This window comes from Podarcis pityusensis (assembly GCF_964106645.2).
Source record: "Podarcis pityusensis genome assembly, chromosome: 3".
Classification (NCBI taxonomy): Eukaryota; Metazoa; Chordata; class Lepidosauria; order Squamata; family Lacertidae; genus Podarcis; species Podarcis pityusensis.
The window spans coordinates 120,826,196-120,848,488 of NC_138026.1; the positions used below are offsets into that span (position 1 = coordinate 120,826,196).

Here is a 22,293-nt window from a genome sequence, read left to right on the forward strand (position 1 = left end):
TGTGCAATTATGTTTCACAGGGTTCAAAAGAAGGGCTTTGCACCTTTATACAATATGCATGTGTGCTTGGGCCCAGGGTCTTTTGCCTCACCATCCCCACTACTGATGCCCTGTTGCTACTCAGCTTCAAAAAAAAAAAAAAAAAAAAAGTGTCCCTGGAGTCATTGAAAAAAATCTGGTAACCATATATTGAGTGCTTGTGGGATGTAATATAAGCAGTCAAATACAACATTTCCTGTTTGCCTAGAGTGGACACAGACAGGGGGATGTTGGTCCAGCCAGTTGAACTTCCTGTCACACCTGGTCTGGAGCATCCTTCCTTTAAAGGTAACCAGGTAGGTGGTCATGACCCATCCAGACCACACAAAAGGTCCAGTCACGCAGCCACCTTCCTCTCTTTCAATACCTTTTCTTCTCTCAGCCAGCAGCATGTGGAATCAGTTCCCATATGGGATGAACTCAAACCCTCTTCTGTAACTCTAAGCTAAAGCCTCTTTGCCTTCAGGGATCCAGCAGTGAACTGAATGTAAGTAAACTTCTTACTACTTTTAAAAGAAGACTGTTGTGTCTTTATTCTTTTAGGAGGGAATCAAAGAGGTCTTACCAGAAATAATATAAGTTAAGATATTATAACGAATCTGCAACTAGCTTCCTGCTAGCTTCCTGTGAGGGGAGAGACTCCATCAGGGAAGGCCTCCTTCCACCTGCCTTGCTCCACCCTCTAGTCTCTGCTTCTCGATTTGTATTGTATTATTTTATGTACTGTGGCTTGCTGTTGTTTTATTGATTCTAGTTTAGAAACTATTTATTGTAACTGTTAAGTGGATTTCTGTCTAACTTTTATATGCTATTATTATTTAATAATATTCTAATGATTGTTGAATGTTACTTTTTGATGTAGGCTGCCTATTTTAAAGTTATGTTTTAATATCATATTTTTGTATTGCACTAGATTGTTATAAGATGTACATTTTTTCTTTCTTCAGCTTGTAAACTGCCTTGAGTATTGTAAAATAGAGAGACGTTATACAAATTAAAAATGATGATGATGCTGTGTAAAGAGGGGAATGTACTCTGCTGTATGAATAAACTCACTAGCGTGAGTTAGGAAGGATAATATTTAATCAATATATCCCCTCCTGCTACCCACAACATTCCCACAGGGCTGTGGGGCTTGTGGTGCAGGCCAGGTTCCCTGTGAAATCTGGCCACAAGCAGGTTGTTAATCCCATTGCAAATGTTCTTCAAAACACGTAAGATGTTTATTCAGGTAAGATTCGGACAAAGCTTTGACATCAGCTCTACAGTTCTTCCACACTGATCTCCCCCCCCCCAAAAAAAATGTTTACTTGGCATCCCTTGCAAGACTATCCTCTTTCTGATACATCTACCCCCAAACCCCACTCTGAGGTCTTTTGCCATTGAGGAGTTGGTTGGCAAGACCAGTTTGAAGAAGTTGTGTGACCTTATGGGAGAGAGATTCCAACCATAGACCCGGCTGGAGAATTTGCACCTCCTGGTCCAGATCTCTGCTGCAGATGTTGCTCTCAGCTCCCTCAAGCTTTTCTGAAGTCGCCCCGGCAGCTATGATTTTGCAGCCAATCCTACCCCCCACCCCTGATTCCAAACTGAAGAGTCCCCTCCACAGTGGGCAGAAGCAGGGCATGGATAATATTCCAGCTTCTGCTTTCAGGAATTCTGAAAATACAAGTCTCTCATTTTTCAGTTAACCCGTTCCAAGGAAGGACTGAGTCTTTTCAGAAAAGCATCTCTAGCACCAGGTCAGGAAAGCAAAAAGGCCCTTTCCCCCATTTTAAAGATCTTGAGGGTTTTGTTTTTACAAATCAAGCAGTATATAAGTTTTACGAAATAAGCAAAAGTGATGCTGTCTCTTTTCTCCTCCTCCTCTTCCAACTACGCTAAACAGTTCAGCTTCAAAGAGATATGGGTCCCTGTCGCAAGGGGTCTCTGTGATACGCTGCAGAAATATGCCCCCAAACTGCCAGAGCAAACGAGGAAACCTTCCATTTGCAAAGCAGTTCCTTTTGAATGGCAGCAGGTGGCAATGGCGAATCCTCAAGGCTGAACAGGCAAGATGTCTGAAACATTAAGCGAAAGAGGGACTTCGAGGTCCAGCAAAGCCCAGCTTCTTCCAGCAGAGGGCAGCACTGCACTGCTCCAAGCTGGCGCCCATCCGTCTGCATAAAATATACTGATATTCCAAACTCATTTCGTTGGTTTCCTTTTTGTAGCCTGTTTTGTTCTGACAGAGAGCTGGACGCAGCCATTCTTCAAGAAGCCATGACTTCCACTGAGCTGCCATCTCTACAGCTTGCAGCCACCAAAGCGTCCACATTTAGGGAGAGCACCAACCACCCCTCGTTCATCAAGCTAGCCTTGCTGCCAGAATGCACTCCCCCTGGGTGAAAGCACCCGAGGGTCGGATTCTATCCACTGCTCTTTGCATTGTCCACATGACAGACCAACTGGCCATGCCTCAGGATGGGCCGGTGGACTGCGATGCAGTTGTCCAGGGTCATCCATCGCCCAGCTGTGATTTGATGAGAAAGAGATCCTGCGTTCCTTCACGGGGAGAGGTGGGGGCGGAACGTGCGGGGGCGGATCATCATGGTGACTTTCTTGAGGGAGTAATAATCGGTGTCCTTCCACGTGTACCAGACCACTCCATCGGGGCCAAGAATCTTGCGGTTCTTCAGAGAGTATCTTCCACCCTGCACATATGGGCAACACGGGAGGAGAAGAGAGAGGGAGAGAGTTGGGGAAGAGAACAGAGGGTAAATTTGAACCCTTTGGCTAAAATCAGATGTGGAAGTCTGACACCTAGAGCTTAATGTGGGGTGGGAGAACCGGAGGCCCTCTAAATTAAGGGTGGGTAATTCTACCAATCTCTGTTTCTCATTTCTGCGTCAGTTTATGCTTGCTGGTTTTTTTTTTTATATCTCCATGAAAACTGTGAGCATTCTGGTGTTGGTGCTGACCTTTAAAGCCCTAAATGGCCTCAGCCCAGTATACCTGAAGGAGCGTCTCCACCCCCATCATTCTGCCCGGACACTGAGGTCCAGCGCCGAGGGCCTTCTGGTGGTTCCCTCACTGGGAGAAGCAAAGCTACAGGGAACCAGGCAGAGGGCCTTCTCGGTAGTGGTGCCCGCCCTGTGGAACACCCTCCCACCAGATGTCAAAGAGAACAACAACTACCTGGCATTTAGAAGACATCTGAAGGCAGTCCTCTATAGGGAAGCTTTTAACATTTAACAGACCACTGTATTTTAATATTTTGTTGGAAGCCGCCCAGAGTAGCTGGGGAAACCCAGCCAGATGGGTGGGGTATAAATAATAAATTGTTATTACTATTATTATTATTATTATATAGTGGGAGGGTGGGGTGGGGTTTTTCTCAGAAAGGTAGTGGGAGATGGGTGATTGACTCAATGGGTATGGTAAACCTGTTGACAACTGTTAACGACTGCAATTAGTCCTACAGGAAAAAGCAAGGGATAGTATGCAGATGACCAATAATAGCTTTAGCATATACAGTGGTACCTCAGGTTAAGAACTTAATTCATTCTGGAGGTCCATTCTTAACCTGAAACTGTTCTTAACCTGAAGCACCACTTTAGCTAATGGGGCCTCCTGCTGCCACTGCACCCCCAGAGCACAATTTCTGTTCTCATCCTGAAGCAAAGTTCTTAACCCGAGGTACTATTTCTGGGTTAGTGGAGTCTGTAACCTGAAGCATCTGTAACCTGAAGCATCTGTAACCCGAGGTACCACTGTACAGTGGAACCTCGTGTTACGGATGGGATCCGTTCCAGAGGCCTGTCCATAACACGGAACTGATGCACGCCGAAGTGCCGCATCTACGCATGCGCACAGCGTGATTTAGCGCTTCTGCACATGCGCGAGCCTTGAAACCCAGAAGTAACCCGTTCCGGTACTTCCGGGTTGCCGCAGGATGCAACACGAAAACACGAAACCTGAAGCGGACCTAACTTGAGGTATGACTATAAATTTAGAATATAAATTTAGCAATTTCTAGCATATTACACCCACCCACCCACAAGCTTGCTGGAAGCTGAAATTAAAATGAAAACCCGAGAGGGCAGGTGGGCTGTGGAGGCCACCTCAGTGTCCTGACTTACTTTGTAGTAAACGCCGTTGAGGTTGGAGAAGAAGCACTGGTGGTACCACCAGCCTCCGTGGGAGATGGCGGCGCAGATATTCCCCGAGTCGGGCGTGCTGAAACTCCTCTTGTTGTGGTACCAGGCGAAGGAATCCTCCACCGTCCCGCTGAAGCCCTCCACATGCAGGCGGTAGTAATTCACCTCGTTCTCAATGCTGCAAGGCAACAGGGAAGGTTTCTGAGAGCATCTAAGAGTGGGCTTCTAAGTCGTCGCTCCCGAGCCAGGACAACATCAGAGGGGAGGTGGTTTTGCAGAAATTGAAAGGCATGCTGACCTTGGGCTTCTGGTTTCCTAACCTCTGCACTCTGCAGGCGAGGGCCTCCTGCAGACGGCATATTATTTATTTCCTCATTAAAACATTTGTATAGGATGTGGGTGGCGCTGTGGTTTAAACCACAGAGCCTAGGACTTGCCGATCAGAAGGTCGGCGGTTCGAATCCCCACGACGGGGTGAGCTCCCATTGCTCAGTCCCTGCTCCTAAAGGGTGGGGTGTAAACTTAAATGATTTTATTTATTTATCCATTAAAAAATAATAATAATTAGACACGCCCAAGCAGATGTTTAGAAAGTTTAAAATTTTTCCTGCTATTTCCCCCCCAACTGATAATTTTATGGTTTTATCTTTTTTTGTAAACCGCTTGGTTTTTTGTTTTAACAATAAAGCGGTGTAGGAATAGGTCATGAAATAAATGAATAAAACAAATCCCTGACCATTGGGCGTGCTGGCTCTTGGGGCTGATGGGAGGGGCAGTTCAACAAGAGGGTGCTTTGGATAGAGGAAAGCATCTAAAATATGGGTGGTGTACTGTGGAGAGTGTATTAACCTATGTTCTGTGTGTGTGGTTTGGGAGCTGCACGGTCAGGGGAAAAACAATGCTGTCCAGGGTTGTAAAGACTGCAGAGAGAATAATTGGGTGCACTCTTCCCACCTTGGATCAAATCTACGCTTCCAGGTGCCATAAGAAAGCTGCAGAGATAGCGCAGGATAGTGCGCACCCCGGAAATGATCTCTTTCAGCTTCTGCCTTCTGGAAGAAGGTACAGGGTTATAAAGACTAGGACTAGCCGCCTGAGAAACAGTTTCTATCCAAATGCGATTTTGGTTTTAAATGCCGTGTAAGGAGTCTCTATGGGAGTATATTGCATTTAAAAATGGGGTATCAGAGTTTTTAGGGGGCTAACCTGGCAGGGATAGCTGGGGTAGCAGGCTTGTTGGGTTTTGAATGTCTTATGTAGATTTTTCAATTTCCTTGTTCTGTATGGGACAATGGCAATAAAGTTTATCGTATTATCGTGTTTTGCTGGGCAGCAACCCAGATGCCCTCTCGCCTGAAGACCTACCTGAACAGCTGGTAAAAGGCATGTTTGTGCTTATTGTTCCAATCTTCCAGGTCGATGCGGAGAGAGTAGTCCCCTTGGCTGGTGATCTTGTGAATGTTTTCGTTGCCCATCCAGAATTCACTGCTCAACTCCCCAAAGCCGTCTTTGTACTCGTTCCACGTCCGGTTGAAATTGACCGTGCCATCCTGACGCCGCTGGATGACGGTCCAGCCTCCACCTGCCACACAATTGCGGCGAGAAATGTCATTGAATTGACAATCCAACTGAAAAAACACACACACCCTGATCTGAACTTCTCCCACCCCGTTTGGAGGATTTAAAGGTAAAGGACCCCTGAGGGTTGCGGGTGGTGCTGTGGGTTAAACCACAGAGCCTAGGACTTGCTGATCAGAAGGTCGGTGGTTTGAATCCCCGCGACGGGGTGAGCTCCTGTTGCTCGGTCCCTGCTCCTGCCAACCTAGCAGTTCGAAAGCACGTCAAAGTGCAAGTAGATAAATAGGTACCACTCCGGCGGGAAGGTAAACGGCGTTTCCGTGCGCTGCTCTGGTTCACCAGAAGCGACTTAGTCATGCTGGCCACATGACCCCGAAGCTGTACGCCGGCCCCTCGGCCAGTAAAGCGAGTTGAGCGCCTCAACTCCAGAGTCGTGCACGACTGGACCTGATGGTCAGGGGTCCCTTTACCTTTACCTAGAGGACCCCTGACAGTTAAGTCCAGTCACGAAGCAGCGTCTGACCCAAGCATCTCAACGTGTAAGGAAACACCAGGGAGGACCTGCTCCCATTGCCTCCTTCCATACCTTCCACATCCATCTCGCACAGCACTTCAATGGGCAGACCTCCATCGGATGGCATGATGCTATAGACACCCGACCGCCGGACCCCGTTGTAGTATATGGAGGCACAATCGATGGGGCAGTTCTTGGCATGCTTCACATCTGCCGGGGAGGAAGGGAGAGAAAAACCATTTCAAGGCATCATCTGGACTGAGCCCGCAAACCAATAGTAACAAACTGACTTTAATTGCTCCACCTAGGGTTGTCGTATTTCAAGAAGTGAAAATCTGGACAAAAAGGTTGTTGAGCTTCTTTTTTGGGGGGGAGGGGAGCTGTTGTGGGGATGCAATAAAAAAATAGCACCCTTGTGCAAGATTGTGCAAGAGGAAGCATCTGCTGACTTGTTCCCCCACACGCCTGGGTCAGTGTCGCGCTGCCTAACCGCAAAGCTTACGCGGCTGTCATGCTGTCTGGTAGAGAAGTTATTCTAAGAAATGCAAACCCTAGCTGTTTTCCACCCGAGTGCTACACGTGTATATGCAACATGATGTAATGTGCGCAAGGCTAATAAACATGCAAGGCTGCTGGGGGAGAGAGCTCACTCCTTGCTTAAACCTTCACCCATGACTCCTCGTCATTTTTCCTCCGCACCTGGTGGGCTGGTTTCCCGACAAATGGTGCCTCGTGTGATTGCCTGAACGGCTTCCAGGACGCGTGCTGTCAAAGACGGTCCTTCCTGCTACTCACCCGCCCGGCTGTGGCTTAAGGCGCCTTCTCATCTTCGGATCCCCGGTGAGTAGCTATTTTTCTATTTTTATCATGGGTTCTGCGCTCTCTAACCCACAGAAACAATTTTTAAAAGACATGCAGCACCTCCTTCGGGAAAATAAACAGCAAGTACCTGAAGGTGATCTAATTGCATTGATTCTGGCCATAGATGAACATTGTCCATGCTTCCCTGAGGAGGGGACGTGGGAAATTCCAGCCTGGGATAGGATTGGCGACCACTTTCATGGCCATGGCCGCATAAATGTTCACGTCCTCAGTGCCTGGGCTAAAGTCCGTGGCTGCATGGCAACTCTTACGCCCAAAAACATCCTCTTGGCTTCGTTGCAACCACAACAAAAAACAGTCCTGAATATGCCTTTCATATATCCGGCTGCACCGCTTCTACCACCACCTTTTACTCCGCCACGACCACCAGATTATCAGCCTCCGCCGACGCCACTGGGGACTGCAATTAAACAAGCAGCCCCCCTCTTAGGTCTTTCATCTGGCACGCCTGTGGCTAAAGTCATACTGCTCCCTGCGGACGCCACAACTCCTACAGATACCCCCTTAATTGCTGCTGCAATGCCTCTCACAGCTCAGCGCCCTACATTAAAAATGACACTGGGTGGACGTGAGGTAGAGGGGGTTCTAGATACAGGGGCAGACGTTACTGTGATTGCTAAACAAGACTGGCCTTCCAAATGGCCCACAAAGGCAGCTGCCCAAGTTTTGGGTGTCGGGGGAGAAACCCCAGCTTGTCAAAGCCTCCACCCAAATGATATCCTTGTGGCTGCGAAGCACATATCAGTGGAATTATTAAGAGACCTTACATCTGCTCTGACAGATTTTGGACTGTGTATTGCCCCAGATAAGGTTCAGCAAACTTTGCCTATGTTATATCTTGGACATAAATTGACACAACAAGCTGCCATTCCGGTTGTTCCCCAATTGTCTTTTCCTGCCCGCCTAAGGCTGGTTGACCTTCAACAACTTTTGGGACACCTGAATTGGATAAAGAATTACCTTAATCTGCCTACTAGCACCTTGTCACCATTGTTTTCTGCCTTACAAGGACACAACCTACCTGGAGAAGTCATCCCAGTTACAGAAGAAATGCTACAAGCCTTACAACAGGTTAATGCTTTATTAAGAGAACGAATGGTGGATCGCATAGACACTCTGCACAATGTGCAGTTATCCTTGGCAATTTTTTCCACACCTTTGCTGCCTACAGCCATTCTCTACTCACAGAAATCGGCTGCCCCTTCGGGTGTCAACATTGTGGAATGGATCCACCTTCCGCATAAAGCCCTCTCTGGACTGGACATTGAAAAAAATTTACTTGCCTTTTTCACTCACAGAAACACAACACCTGATTTCCACCTCCGTGGCTACTCAAGTAGCACTTGTGGATTTTTTGGGAACCATCACGCATAATCCCCCCTCTGATCCACGCCTGTCTTTTCTTTCTCAAACTGTCTATACTTTAAAAACTGCTCTCTCTCCGACCCCCATCCCCTCTGCCCTTACCCTTTTCACTGATGGGTCAAAAACGCGGGGGGTGGTGGCATGGGAGGAGGGTGGAAAATGGAAAACTGAATTTACTGAGCAACAGAGGTCCGCCCAGCGGGCTGAACTTGCTGCTGTAATCCTTGCCTTTCAACTCTTTCCTGATAAACCTTTTAATTTGCTTGTTGATACACAATATGTGTATCGCCTTTTGTCTTCCCTGCCTGTTTCTTATATCACGCCTGCGTTAGATGCTGATTTGTTTGTTCTTTTTTCTACCTTGCAGTATCTTATTCAAGAACGCCGTCATCCTTTTTATGTTGCACACCTTCGTTCCCACACCAATCACCCAGGGTTTTTGGCTCAGGGAAATGCCTTGGCAGACGCTGCACTGCGATCTGAAGTGTTTTCCTTGTTTTCTGACCCTATTCTCTCTCATTCTACCTTTCACCAGCCTGCTAAAGTTTTGGCAAAAATGTTTAAAATCCCTATTGCACAGGCACGAGACATTGTCTCTCAATGTTCTATCTGTTCTAAGGCTCCAACCATGATTCCCTTTGATGCGGTGAACCCTAGGGGTACGTCCCCTCTTGCGGTTTGGCAGATGGATGTTACTCACACCCCTCTGCTCGCACCATTTTCAAAAGTTCACCTGACAGTGGACACCTCATCTGGATTTATCTGGGCCACCCCATTGAAGGGTGAGACCGCTCGTCACGTCATTCAGCACACCCTGCGCTGTTTTGCTGTGATGGGTAAGCCACAAAGCATTAAAACGGATAATGGCCCAGCCTATATTTCCTCTCAGTTTTCATCCTTTTGTGATTTATGGAATGTGAAATTAATCCATGGTTTGCCTTTCAATTCAACAGGACAGGCGATTGTGGAGAGGGCGCACCTGACCTTCAAGACTCTGCTGTCCAAACAACTTGGAGGTCGAAGTGCCCCCTCCGCCGAGATTCCTTCAATTGTGCATACTGTTTTATTCACCCTTAACCATAATTTGTATCCCATAATAGGGAATATACACCGGCTGAAATTCATTTTCGAAAAGCAGAGCCTTTGGCTCGACCTCTTGTATCTTACAGACAGCTACCTGATCCAACATGGCATGGTCCTGTGCCACTCATCTCCTGGGGACGCGGTTACGCGGCAGTGGACCTGGATGGACGGCCTACCTGGTTACCAGCGCGCTGTGTGCGACCCTGGCGAGCTTCTGCCTCGGAATGAAATTTATGACTCTGATTAAATAAAATAAAAAAGGAGGGCATGTGGGGATGCAATAAAAAAATAGCACCCTTGTGCAAGATTGTGCAAGAGGAAGCATCTGCTGACTTGTTCCCCCACACGCCTGGGTCAGTGTCGCGCTGCCTAACCGCAAAGCTTACGCGGCTGTCATGCTGTCTGGTAGAGAAGTTATTCTAAGAAATGCAAACCCTAGCTGTTTTCCACCCGAGTGCTACACGTGTATATGCAACATGATGTAATGTGCGCAAGGCTAATAAACATGCAAGGCTGCTGGGGGAGAGAGCTCACTCCTTGCTTAAACCTTCACCCATGACTCCTCGTCATTTTTCCTCCGCACCTGGTGGGCTGGTTTCCCGACAAGCTGTTGAGTCCTTCCTTCCTTCCTTCCTTCCTTCCTTCCTTCCTTCCTTCCTTCCCTCCCTCCCTCCTTCCTTCCCTCCCTCCCTCCCTCCCTCCTTTTTTTGGTGAAATCTCCAAAAAAATGAAGTTTTTGATATACAGTGGTTCCTCTGGTTGCAAACGGGATCCGTTTCGGAGGCCCATTCGCAACATGAAAAGAGCGCAACCCACAGTGGCACGTCTGCGCACGCACAGGTTGCGATTCGTCACTTCTGAGCATGCACGCGATGTCACTTTGCGCGTCTGCGCATGCGCAAGCTGTGAAACCCGGAAGTAACCCTTTCCGATACTTCTGGGTCGCCGCGGGATGTAACCTGAAAGAATGTAACGTAACATGAGGTATGACTGTATTCTTAAGGAAATTCACCAAAAAAGCAACACTTCCAACATGGGTTGCCATACACCTGGGTTTTCCCGGACATTTTTACTGATTTCCTGAAATTCCACCCAGACACTATTTCCAACGGACAAATCCCCTATATGTCTGGGAAATCCCAGACTTACAGCAGCCCTAGCTCCACACTGGCATGTGATTGGACCCCACCCAAGCACATTGACCAGAGTCCCTCTTCTTGCCCTCTTCTTCCGAGAGCCAGTGTGGTGTGGTGGTTAAGAGCGGTGGACTCGTAATCTGGTGAACCGGGTTCAATTCCCTGCTCCTCCACATGCAGCTGCTGTGTGACCTTGGGCCAGTCACACTTCTCTGAAGTGTCTCAGCCCCACTCACCTCACAGAGTGTTTGTTGTGGGGGAGGAAGGGAAAGGAGATTGTTAGCCACTTTGAGACTCCTATGGGTAGGGATAAAGCGGGATATCAAATCCAAACTCTTCTTCTTCTTCTCCACACTGGCATGTGATTGATCCCCACTCATGCACAGTGACCAGAGTCCCTCTTCTTGCTGCAAAATGCCTCTCCCTTTGGCCCAGGGGCAACCGAGGTGACTCTGCTTACGTAGCCTCGGTGTGCAGTGGGATCAGAAGCGGACTGACCTGGTCTACATCCCGCTTAAAGCCAGGGGGACAGCGAGCACACAACATCCAGAACTGGCCGGCTTAAAGGATTGCTAGCCCAGAGGCGTGCTCTTCCCTTCGCCTACGTCAGGGGCTCAGGCTGGATTTGGGCTAGTGGGTGAAAGTCTTTATCAGATAATCCCAGTTGGAGGTTAGATGGGAAGGGCTCCGTCAACCTGGTTGTTGTTATGGGGTCAAAGCCCTCAACCAAAGGAACAGCATCACAAACACCATTAAGGGCATTTCCTTTGGGATCTTAGGGTGGGGAGAGGCCCAGGAGACAAAAGGGGGCAGGGATGCCCCACAGAATACAGAGGAGGTGCCAAATGAAGGCTCAGGATGGGATTGGGGAAGTGAGGAAATCCATGCATGATCAAGGAAAAGGAAAAGGTAAAGGTAAAGGGACCCCTGACCATTAGGTCCAGTCGTGGCCGACTCTGGGGTTGCGGTGCTCATCTCGCTTTATTGGCCAAGGGAGCCGGCGTAAAGCTTCCGGGTCATGTGGCCACCATGATAAGCCGCTTCTGGCGAACCAGAACAGCGCACGGAAACGCCGTTTACCTTCCCGCCAGAGTGGTACCTATTTGTCTACTTGCACTTTGACGTGCTTTCGAACTGCTAGGTTGGCAGGAGCAGGGACCGAGCAACGGGAGCTCACCCCGTCACGGCGATTCGAACCGCCGACCTTCTGATCGGCAAGTCCTAGGCTCTGTGGTTTAACCCACAGCGCCTCCCGCGTCCCATATAGCATATATTCAACACAAAAAACAGCGACAATCTGTTGTTGGCAAAGCACAGCTGGACACATAAAGGGCCCCATTACCTTCAGTACCTTCAAAGCTAAATTCGGCCCTGACCCCAAGGGTCATCTAGTCCAAACCTCTGCAGGGCAGGAGTCTTTTGGCCAACGTGGGACTTGAACCCGGATCTTGGCTCTTCCGGGGGGACTCACCTGGGTAGTGCATCTCGTGCTGGAGCCTCATCTCCACTGGGACCAGGCAGCCTGGGTTGTGGCGCACCCAGTCCATCAGCAGGGAGACATTGTGGACCTGGGCCTGCATGTCGTATAGCAGCGTGGCCTGAATGTGCTGAAGGGTGCTGGCTTCCTGGTAGTGCTGCTCCAGCTCCTGAACCCGCTGCTCCACGGTGGCGTTGCGGCTGGACTTCTCTTCATGCTTCACAGCAGCAGAATGGGGGCCGGCAGGAGGCGTGGAATAAAGAAGGACAATGGAATTAATGGACTATGCAGAATTGAATAAGATGACAGGAAGGAATCTGAAACCTGCGGGACCAGAGATTCTCAGAGGACTGGAGTAAATATTGGAACTATTTGTAAAGCAATTGTATCAAAATTAGAAACTGAACTGTTAGAACCCAAAACTAAGAATTTGTCAAGAATGTATAACTTGCTGCTGAAATGGAACACTCAGGATGAAACGGTAAAATCGGCTATGATTAAATGGGCACAAGACGTTGGACATAACATTATGTTCGCTGACTGGGAACAGTTGTGGACCACAGGTATGAAATTTACGGCATGTAATGCCCTGAGAGAGAATATTATGAAAATGATATACAGGTGGTACATAACCCCAGTCAAGCTTGCAAAAATCTATCATTTGCCCGATAATAAATGTTGGAAATGTAAAGAAACTGAAGGTACATTTTTTCACCTTTGGTGGACGTGCCCAAAGATTAAGGCTTTCTGGGAAATGATATATAATGAATTAAAAAAGGTATTCAAATATACCTTCCCCAAGAAACCAGAGGCCTTTCTCCTGGGCATAGTCGGCCAAATGGTGATAAAAAAGGATAGAACTTTCTTTATGTATGCAACAACAGCAGCAAGAATACTCATTGCAAAGTATTGGAAGACACAAGAACTTCCCACACTGGAGGAATGGCAGATGAAACTAATGGACTACATGGAACTGGCGGAAATGACTGGTAGAATCTGTGACCAGGGAGAAGAGTCGGTGGAGGAAGATTGGAAGAAATTCAAAGATTATCTACAGAAACACTGTAAAATTAAAGAATGTTAGAGTGATGTTGGATTGAAAATGAGTGGTTTCCAGCTGTACAGGATTTAAAGTTATAGATAAACTAAGATTAAGGATTAGGACTAAAGAAGTTTAAGGAAATGGAAATTTGGCTTTTAAGAGGTAAAATTTTAATGTTATATTATATTAAGATTAAAGATTGGGATTAAAAAAGAGGGAAAGAAATTGCTGGACAAACAATTTGAACTGGAATACAAAAGAGGGAGGTATGAGGAGGTCCAGAAAACAAGTAAATTTAAAGATGGAAACGAAAAGGTGATATTATTTTTAATTGTTCTTTTTGTCTTGTATTTTGTTTTTTTTTTTAGTTCTTTTTTTAGTTTTTTTTTTGGACTATGTATTGTGCTTTTTTGAATTGTGTATTTTTCGTTTATGTTTTTCTGTTTAATCTTTTATTGAAACCTTAATAAATATCATTTAAAAAAAAATATTTGTAAAGCAATTGTAATAAACGGGTTACGCCGGTAGGACTGCAAGATGTTTTGTAAGGAGGATTATGCGAAATATTGCATTTATGAAGAGAGTTATTAGTTAAGGACAATTAAAAGTAATAGGGAAATTAAGAAATGTAGATTAAGTGATAAAGATTGACAAAACCTTCAGATGCGGTTGATGGAAGTCCAAAACATTGTATAAGATAAGAATATATGTTATATGATTGTTGGGAATTATATGTAAAAAATTAATAAGATGATAGATAGATAGATAGATAGATAGATAGATAGATAAAGAAGGACAAGCAAAACATTCAAGAGTGGGATGAGATGCTCCAGAAATAAACATCACCCCCTACCCACCTCCTGAACTGGGCCAACTGGTCAATAGAGGAACAACTTTTTAGAAATTGGTGCCCAATATTGAAGTTTGTTGTTCCTCTTCTTTCCCTGTGTCTTTCCCCTTTTGTGTTGTGTTTTCGCCCTGACTGTAAGCCTGTGGGGCAGTGACTGCCTTGTTTAATTGGTTGTATGCAGCTGAAGGCAAAGGTAAAGGCCCCCTAGACAGTTAAGTCCAGTCAAAGGTGACTGGGGTTGCTGCGCTCATCTCGCTTTCAGGCCAAGGGAGCTGGCGTTTGACCACAGACAGCTTTCCAGGTCATGTGGCCAGCATGATAAAACCGCTTCTGGTGCAACAGAACACCATGACGGAAACCAGAGCACATGGAAACACCATTTACCTTCCCGCTGCAGTGGTACCTATTTATCCACTTGCACTGGTGTGCTTTTGAACTGCTAGGTAGGCAGGAGCTGGGACACAGCAACAGGAGCTCACCCCGTTGCGGGGATTCAAACTGCCGACCTTCTGATCGGCAAGCCCAAGAGGCTCAGTGGTTTAGACCACAACACCACCTGTGTCCCTATTGTATGCAACCTGCACTGGGAGCCTTTCTGGCTGAAGAGTGAGGTCCCAAAAACTCCAAACAAACAAACAAACAAACAAACAAACAAACAAACAAACGAACAAACAAACAAACAAGAATGGTCTGGATAGGTTAGTTGGTTAGAGTGTGGTGCTGATAATACCAAGGGTGCAGATTTGACCCCCGTGTGGGATGGCTAAATTTTCCTGCATTGCAAGGGAATCTAGATCTAGATGATCCTCTGGGTCCCTTCTAACTCTACAATATTAGGATTCTAAGAATGCCCTTTTCTACTGATGCTTTAAAGTATGGGTAGGCAACCAAAGGCCCGGGGACCGGATCCGGCCCAATCGCCTTCTAAATCTGGCCTGCGGACGGTCCGAGAATCAGCTTGTTTTTACATGAGTAGAATGTGTCCTTTTCTTTAAAATGCACCTCTGGGTTATTTGTGGGGCATAGGAATTCATTCATTAATTTTTTCCCCAAAATATAGTCCGGCCCCCCACAAGGTCTGAGGGACAGTGGACTGGCCCACAGCTGAAAAAGTTTGCTGACCTCTGCTAAAGGATGGGCAAAATGCAGTGGGCAAGCTTGCTGAGGAAACATTGTGCTGGGGAATAATAATAATAATAATAATAATAATAATAATAATAATAATATATTTGTACCCCGCCCATCTGGCAGGCTTTCCCCAGCCACTCTGGGCAGCTTCCAACAAAGATTAAAAATACATTAAAATGTCACACATTAAAAGGGGTGATATGATAGCCATGTTCAAATATAGAAAAGGATGTCACATAGAGGAGGGAGAAAGGTTGTTTTCTGCTGCTCCAGAGAAGCGGACACGGAGCAATGGATCCAAACTACAAGAAAGAAGATTCCACCTAAACATTAGGAAGAACTTCCTGACAGTAGGAGCTGTTCGACAGTGGAATTTGCTGCCAAGGAGTGTGGTGGAGTCTCCTTCTTTGGAGGTCTTTAAGCAGAGGCTTGACAACCATACGTCAGGAGTGCTCTGATGGTGTTTCCTGCTTGGCAGGGGGTTGGACTCGATGGCCCTTGTGGTCTCTTCCAACTCTATGATTCTATGAAAACTTCCTTGAACAGGGCTGTATTGCACTATAAGGCGGTCCATGATGCACATTCCTAACACACACACACAATGTACAAGACTTGTGTGGCCAAACCCCTTAAGAGCTGATGACTCTGGTGTGATTGAGATCTCTGGCTCATCGGTCTGATCTGTCATTAGCCAACCCCCCCAGAGAAGCTTATCTGGCAAAGGGCAGGGACCCTCTGCAGAGAATTAAACAAAGAGAACTTGTGATCCTCTCATCTCGCACGGAGACACTTTGTGGCAGCGGGAAGCTCAGCAGAGAAATAAGCAAACATGTGTTGGATAAAGGGCATGATCTAAGGAGAGCACGCTTGGTATGAAACCCAGCACAGGGACGTGAACCAACGCGGGGCACACAATTCAGTGAGGTTCTCCTTCTTGAAGCTCCTTTCGAGTAGGAGCCCCTCTGCAGTGGGGCTCATGCAGGAAGACAAAAACATGAGGAAAGCCTGGTGGATCAGGCCCGTGGACCACCTAGTCCAGCATCCTGGCCTCACAGCGGCCAACTAGATGCCTGTAGGAAGCCCACAGCGAGCACAAGTGGTCTCTCCCCTTCTGTGATTTCCAGGAGATCTCCTACTGGATTGCTTCTAAAATCCATTGGTCCCACAACCTGCAGACTAACAGGAAATGAAATTGATTTATCTCTTAGCTGAGCTACCATGGGAGCCAAGGCGTCCCTTTCCTGGCAGTGGGGCATGCGCCAGAGACATCATCAGGAAACTGAGCTCAGATTTATTTATGTTATTGCTATTATGGTCATGGTACACCTGTGCTGGTGTTCTCATACTTCATTGCAGTCATCACAGGTGGGGCTCTGGGCTCCAGGGGGTTTCCTTCCATTTTTGACTGGGAGGCCCCCAGGTTTCATACTTCTGCTCCCAGGTGTATCCAAAATAACTAAATCACCTGTTCAGGTTCCCCCACAGCTGTCATTCCTGAATATGTGAATCATGGAATCATAGAAATGTAAGGACTCCTTACGGGGTCCTCGCCATGGGATTACATTCATCCAGTGCTTTACCAACTGCACTGGCTCCCAGTGGAGTACAGGGTCAGGTTTAAGGTGCTGGTTTTGACCTTTAAAGCCCTATGTGGCCTAGGACCCTCGTACCTACGGGCCCGCCTCTCCTGGTATGCCCCGCGGAGGACCTTAAGGTCCACAAATGACAACATTTTGGAGGTCCCAGGTCACAAGGTGGTTAGATTGGTCTCAACTAGGGCCAGGGCCTTTTCAATACTGGCCCCGACGTGGTGGAACGCTCTGTCCCAAGAGACTAGGGCCCTGTGGGACTTGATATCTTTCCGTAGGGCCTGCAAGACAGAGCTGTTCCGCCTGGCCTTTGGTTTGGACTCAGTCTGACCCTTATGTTTCCCTCCCCTTATGGTTCTGATCTATGGGCTACTTTTAAAATGAGGCTGCATTTTAAATTGCATTTTAACCTGTATTTTTCGCTCTATAGGACGCACCGGACCATAGAACGCACCGGACCATAGGAGGAGGAGAACAGGGGGGAAAAATTCTCCCCCTCTCTGAGCAGCGCCCCTTCAGCAAAGTGGGAGGAGAAACGAAGTGAAGCGAAGCCTGGAGAGCAAGAGGGATTGGTGTGCACCGACCCCTCTCGCTCTTCAGGCGGCTATCCGCAAGCCTTCGGAGCACAGCGGGAATGCTCCGAAGGCTTGCGGATAGCTGCCTGAAGCCCCCGGAGTGCAGCGGGAGTTCCCTGCGCTCCGGGGGCTTCAGGCGGCTTCAGCGAAAGCAACGCGAAGCCTCCGGAGTGGGGGGGGAGCTCTCCCTCTGCGCTTCGGAGGATTCCTGTTGCTATTGCTGAAGCCAAGGAGCCTCCATTCGCTCCATAGGATGCACACATATTTCCCCTTCATTTTTGGAGGGGGAAAAGTGCATCCTATATAGTGAAAAATACGGTAAATTGGTCCCCCCCATTATGTTTTTACTGTAATTTTAATGGTGCTAGCTGCCCTGAGCCCGGCTCTGGCTGGGGAGGGCGGGGTATAAATAAAATGTATTATTATTATTAGAGTTGGAAGGGGTCCTGGGGTCATCTAGTCCAACCCCCTGCAATGCAGGAATGTCAACTAAAGCATCCATGACAGGTGGCCCTCCAGCCTCTGCTTAAAGACCTCCAAGGAAGGAGAGTCCACAACTTCCCAAGGGAGACCATTTCCCTGTCAAACAGTTCTTGCCACCACAAAGTTCTTCCTGATGTTTAGCAAGACAACAGCTGAAGAATTTATGACATGGGTGCTTAGCTGCAGCTGGGATTTCAATAGCCCACAATGGGAAACCTTGAACCAAAATCTGCTTTTGGCTTGGTGGTATAATAACTTGTGGACGTTGTCTATTGCGAGGGGAAATCGCACACATGCTGTGTGTTTCCAGGGGTGTGTGTGGAGGACTGGAGGTGGTTGGAGGATGGATGGCAGTTAATGGATTGAGGTTGAATCCTGACAAGACAGAAGGACTGTTTTTGGGGGACAGGAGGCAGGCGGGTGTGGGGGACTCCCTGGTCCTGAGTGGGGTAACTGTGCCCCTGAAGGACCAGGTGAGCAGCCTGGGAGTCATTCTGGACTCACAGCTGTCCATGGAGGCGCAGGTTAATTCTGTGTCCAGGGCAGGTGTTTACCAGCTCCATCTGGTACGCAGGCTGAGACCCTACCTGCCCTCAGACTATCTCACCAGAGTGGTGCATGCTCTGAAGGCGGCCCTATTTAGGGAAGCTTTTAATGTTTAACAGACCACTGTATTTTAATACTTTGTTAGAAGCCACATAGAGTGGCTGGGGAAACCCAGCCAGATGGGCGGGGTATAAATAATAAATTATTATTATTATTATTATTATTATTATTATTATTATTATTAAAAATGCTTTTATGTCAGCCATGGGGATTTTATTTACTAAACTCCAGACTTAGATGCTCAATATACACCATCCATTCACGCCACCTAAGGAAATATGGATGTCTTGATTTGTACTGCTGTGTCGCCGTTTCTTTCTCTTGCTATTTACCGCTTGTTGGTTTTGTAAACTGCATGATGCATTACCTTGCTGTCACATTTTTGGGTTGCTACTAATGTTAATCAAAGTTAAAGCATGATGGTGATCAACTAATTAATACCCGGAGTGTAGGTGCTCTCATCCTCAGAGAGGAGCAACCAGATTTGTGCAGGTGACGGACGCAAAATTGCAGAATGGTTCCAGTAAACAAATTCTGAGCTCCGTCGGATGGCAAAGATTTATGAGTCTTAATAATAAGAAAATATTGTTTCTTCCTAAGGGGCCAAATCTCCCTTCCTTCTGTAATTCATACCTGGCGAACAGCCATCCTTTCCCTTACTCGATTCTCTATATCCTTTTTCATTTACATAACCTCCAGTTATGCAAATATTAAAGCACAATCTGTTCTCTTCTTACATCCAGGAGCGAAACAAAAAATAAATAAATAGGGAAGCTATTTTTATTTGGTAGATTAATCAACTAACAGTCCAATCCTAAACTTGCCTACTTGGAAGTTAAGTCCTGTTGAACAGGAAAAGGCTTGCTCCCAAGTAAGTGGTGTGAGGATGGCAGACTAAGGGGGGCAACTGATGCATTTGTTTTGACAGACTCCTCCCTCCCCATTGAACCCCAAATCTGCTCCAGAGCATTGGGGAAGACCCCGGAACAGATTTAGAGGGTGCCTGGAGGGCTGGGAGGGGGAAAATGCCATTGCACCAGCAGAAATCCTTACACAAATGGAACAAGTTGCTTACTGCTACATTGAATACAAGTACACATTTTTAGTTGATTAAATTGTAGAGAGACAATTAAATTTGGCATGGTACTGAGTTAAGCATGTACTTAGTTTCAGAGGCTAGTTTTAAAGAATCCCAGAATCCCAGACACTGTCAAAAGCTGTTGAGAGAGTGGAAATATTTACCTGTAATCAATCAATCAATCAATCAATCAATCAATCAGAAAGCAGATGGTTAATCAAATAAACTGGGTGGCAGTCTGTCCTCTCCTCCTGTGCCCAATCCCACCACTCAGGAGCAAAAGGGTTATTTAATTCTAATCAGCAACTCCTTTTTCTGGATAAAGGCTCTCTCAATCCTACATGGGCTTCTTATTTGCCTTATGGCAGGCTTCCTCCACCTCGGCCCTCCAGATTTCTTGTGACTACAATTCCCATCATCCCTGACCACTGGTCCTGCTAGCTAGGGATCATGGGAGTTGTAGTCCCAAAACATCTGGAGGGCCGAGGTTGAGGAAGCCTGCCTTATGGGGTCTCAGCTCTGGGATTCCAATACCTCAAGCAATCTCCTCTAACTAGTGATATTCTGTTGCCACCTTATAAACAGTAATAAGTCTGATTTATTCTGTCACAGACATGATAGCTTGGCCAAATGGCCATCTGTTAGAGACTCTTAAGTTGAGATCCCTGCATTGCTGGACTAGAAGATCCTTAGGATCCACTCCAACTTTACTGTTCTATGATTTTGGGATGGTAAAAGCTGACTATAGCAGATTCTTATATGATTTGTTTCTAATAACTGTGTTTGGATACCACAAGCTTGGCTTGAGCCAACAGCGTGACTCAGCAGCAGAAAACACTAATTTTGTTCTAGGCTGCATCAACAGAAGTATAGTGTCCAGGTCATGGGTAGGCAAACTAAGGCCCGGGGGTCGGATCCGGCCCAATCGCCTTCTCAATCAGGCCTGCGGACGGTCTGGGAATCAGCGTGTTTTTACATGAGTAGAATGTGCTCTTTTAATTAAAACGCATCTCTGGGTTATTTGTGGGGTATAGGAATCCGTTCATTCCCCAACCGCTAAATATAGTCCGGCCCCCCCACAAGGTCTGAGGGACAGTGGACTGGCCCCCTGCTGAAAAAGTTTGCTGACCCCTGGTCCAGGTCAAGGGAAATAATAGTACCATTCTATTCTGCCTTTGGCTGATTAATATCCTATAGTAGCAGTTCTCAACCTGTAGGTCCCCATATGTTGTTGGACTACAAATCCCATCACCCCTGAGCTCTGGCCTTGCTAGCTAGGGGTGATGGGAGTTGTAGTTCAACAACATTTGGGGACCCACAGGTTGAGAAAGGCTGTCCTATAGCCCTTTAAATGTATCTGTGGGAAGTGGGGTGGTCATTATTTTGTTGCGTTGGTTTTATTATTTACTTGTGTTCTATCTTGTATTTTATTCCGTAAGCTGCCTTGGGATGTCTTGATGGATGGATGGATGAATGAATGAATCTGATGTCACAATCACATCATGTGACTGACAGGTCGGTTGCCCCAACCATGCACTAAAGTTGGAACATGGGAGTGGGGACAGATCCAGCCCAATGGTCCCCAAAGTCTCCCTATACCTAAGTTGCTGCCCATGTTTTTCCCCATTAAGAAACTCACCTGCAGCTCCAAAATCTTGATGCGGTGACGATGGTTCCTCAGCTCCTCCTGGAGCTCTGAGATGAGTTCCCGCAGTTCCAGGATCTGCTGTTTCCTCTCCTCGTTCTCGTGGAGCCAGTAGGAGACTTCGTCCGTGCAACGGAACATGTCAGGGCACCTCTGCTGGTCCAGTTGCGGCAAGGTGGCTATGATCTTGCACCTGCCATTGGGCAGGACCTGGTTGCTGTATTCTCCACACTGGATGAGTCCAGGGCTCCCTTGGTGGCCGTCATCTCCGCTCATCCCTTCGCCATCAGCCGTCAGGGGTCTCTGCAGGGAGCGGCGGTTCAGGAAAGCCAGGAAGAGGAGTGTTTGTGCCACCAGCCTTTGGGGTCCTGAAGGCACCCCAAGCTTCATGGTGTCCAGGCCAGCTGGCAATGGAACAGCCACTCGTTCAGAGGGTGGCCAGCATGGAGAAGTCTCCTTGGTGCAAACCCCAAACTTTGCATTGGCGTGGAAAGGAAGTGATCCACCGCAAGGGAGAGCCTAAGGCTGAATGTGGAGCTGCCATTGGGATTGCAAGGTTATAGGTGTGCGTCGATTCGAGAACCCAGGAAATGTGGTCCAGAGGATGGCAAGAGTGAATTCCACTCTTCTCCGTTATTTCGCCTTGGATGGAATAATGCCAGCTCAATCTAGGACCCAAGGTCTTCTCCAAACCTCCTTGAGGCTGTGTGCTTAGACGCAGGGTTTCCTTGGATTAAATTGAGCAGATTGCCTGGAACTGGTGCATTTTTCATGGAGGATGACAGCTAGAAGGAGAGGCTTCCCGCCACCAAGATTTCAGCACAATGGACAAGTCCTCCAGCAAGTCGTTTGCCCCAAAAGGAGGACCCAATAGGCAACTCACAGAAACTGCTGTTCATGCATCGATCACAAACAGCTGACTGTTTTAGGCATTTCGTAGTTCTCTTTCCTTCATTTGGAAAAAAAAGCAGAAAATGAAAGGAAATGAGTTTCTTAACATTTACACATGGCCCATGAACACCCACAAATTTTTTTTTACAGGGGAAACATTTTGCGTAGTTTCAAGGCACCCTTGCCAAATTGT

The 22,293-nt window shown here is 47.2% G+C and overlaps 1 protein-coding gene across 1 annotated transcript; it reads right to left on the reverse strand.

The window, feature by feature from the left end:
- Positions 1-2,354: 2,354 nt before the first annotated feature.
- LOC308474581 (angiopoietin-4-like) lies at positions 2,355-21,691 on the reverse strand (the record flags this gene model as incomplete). The annotated part of the gene is given in 7 exon segments (XM_081001076.1): positions 2,355-2,732; positions 4,161-4,356; positions 5,544-5,760; positions 6,343-6,480; positions 12,208-12,430; positions 21,204-21,604; positions 21,607-21,691. Coding segments are annotated over 7 exon segments (1,407 nt in total). The 3' UTR covers positions 2,355-2,585.
- Positions 21,692-22,293: the final 602 nt, after the last annotated feature.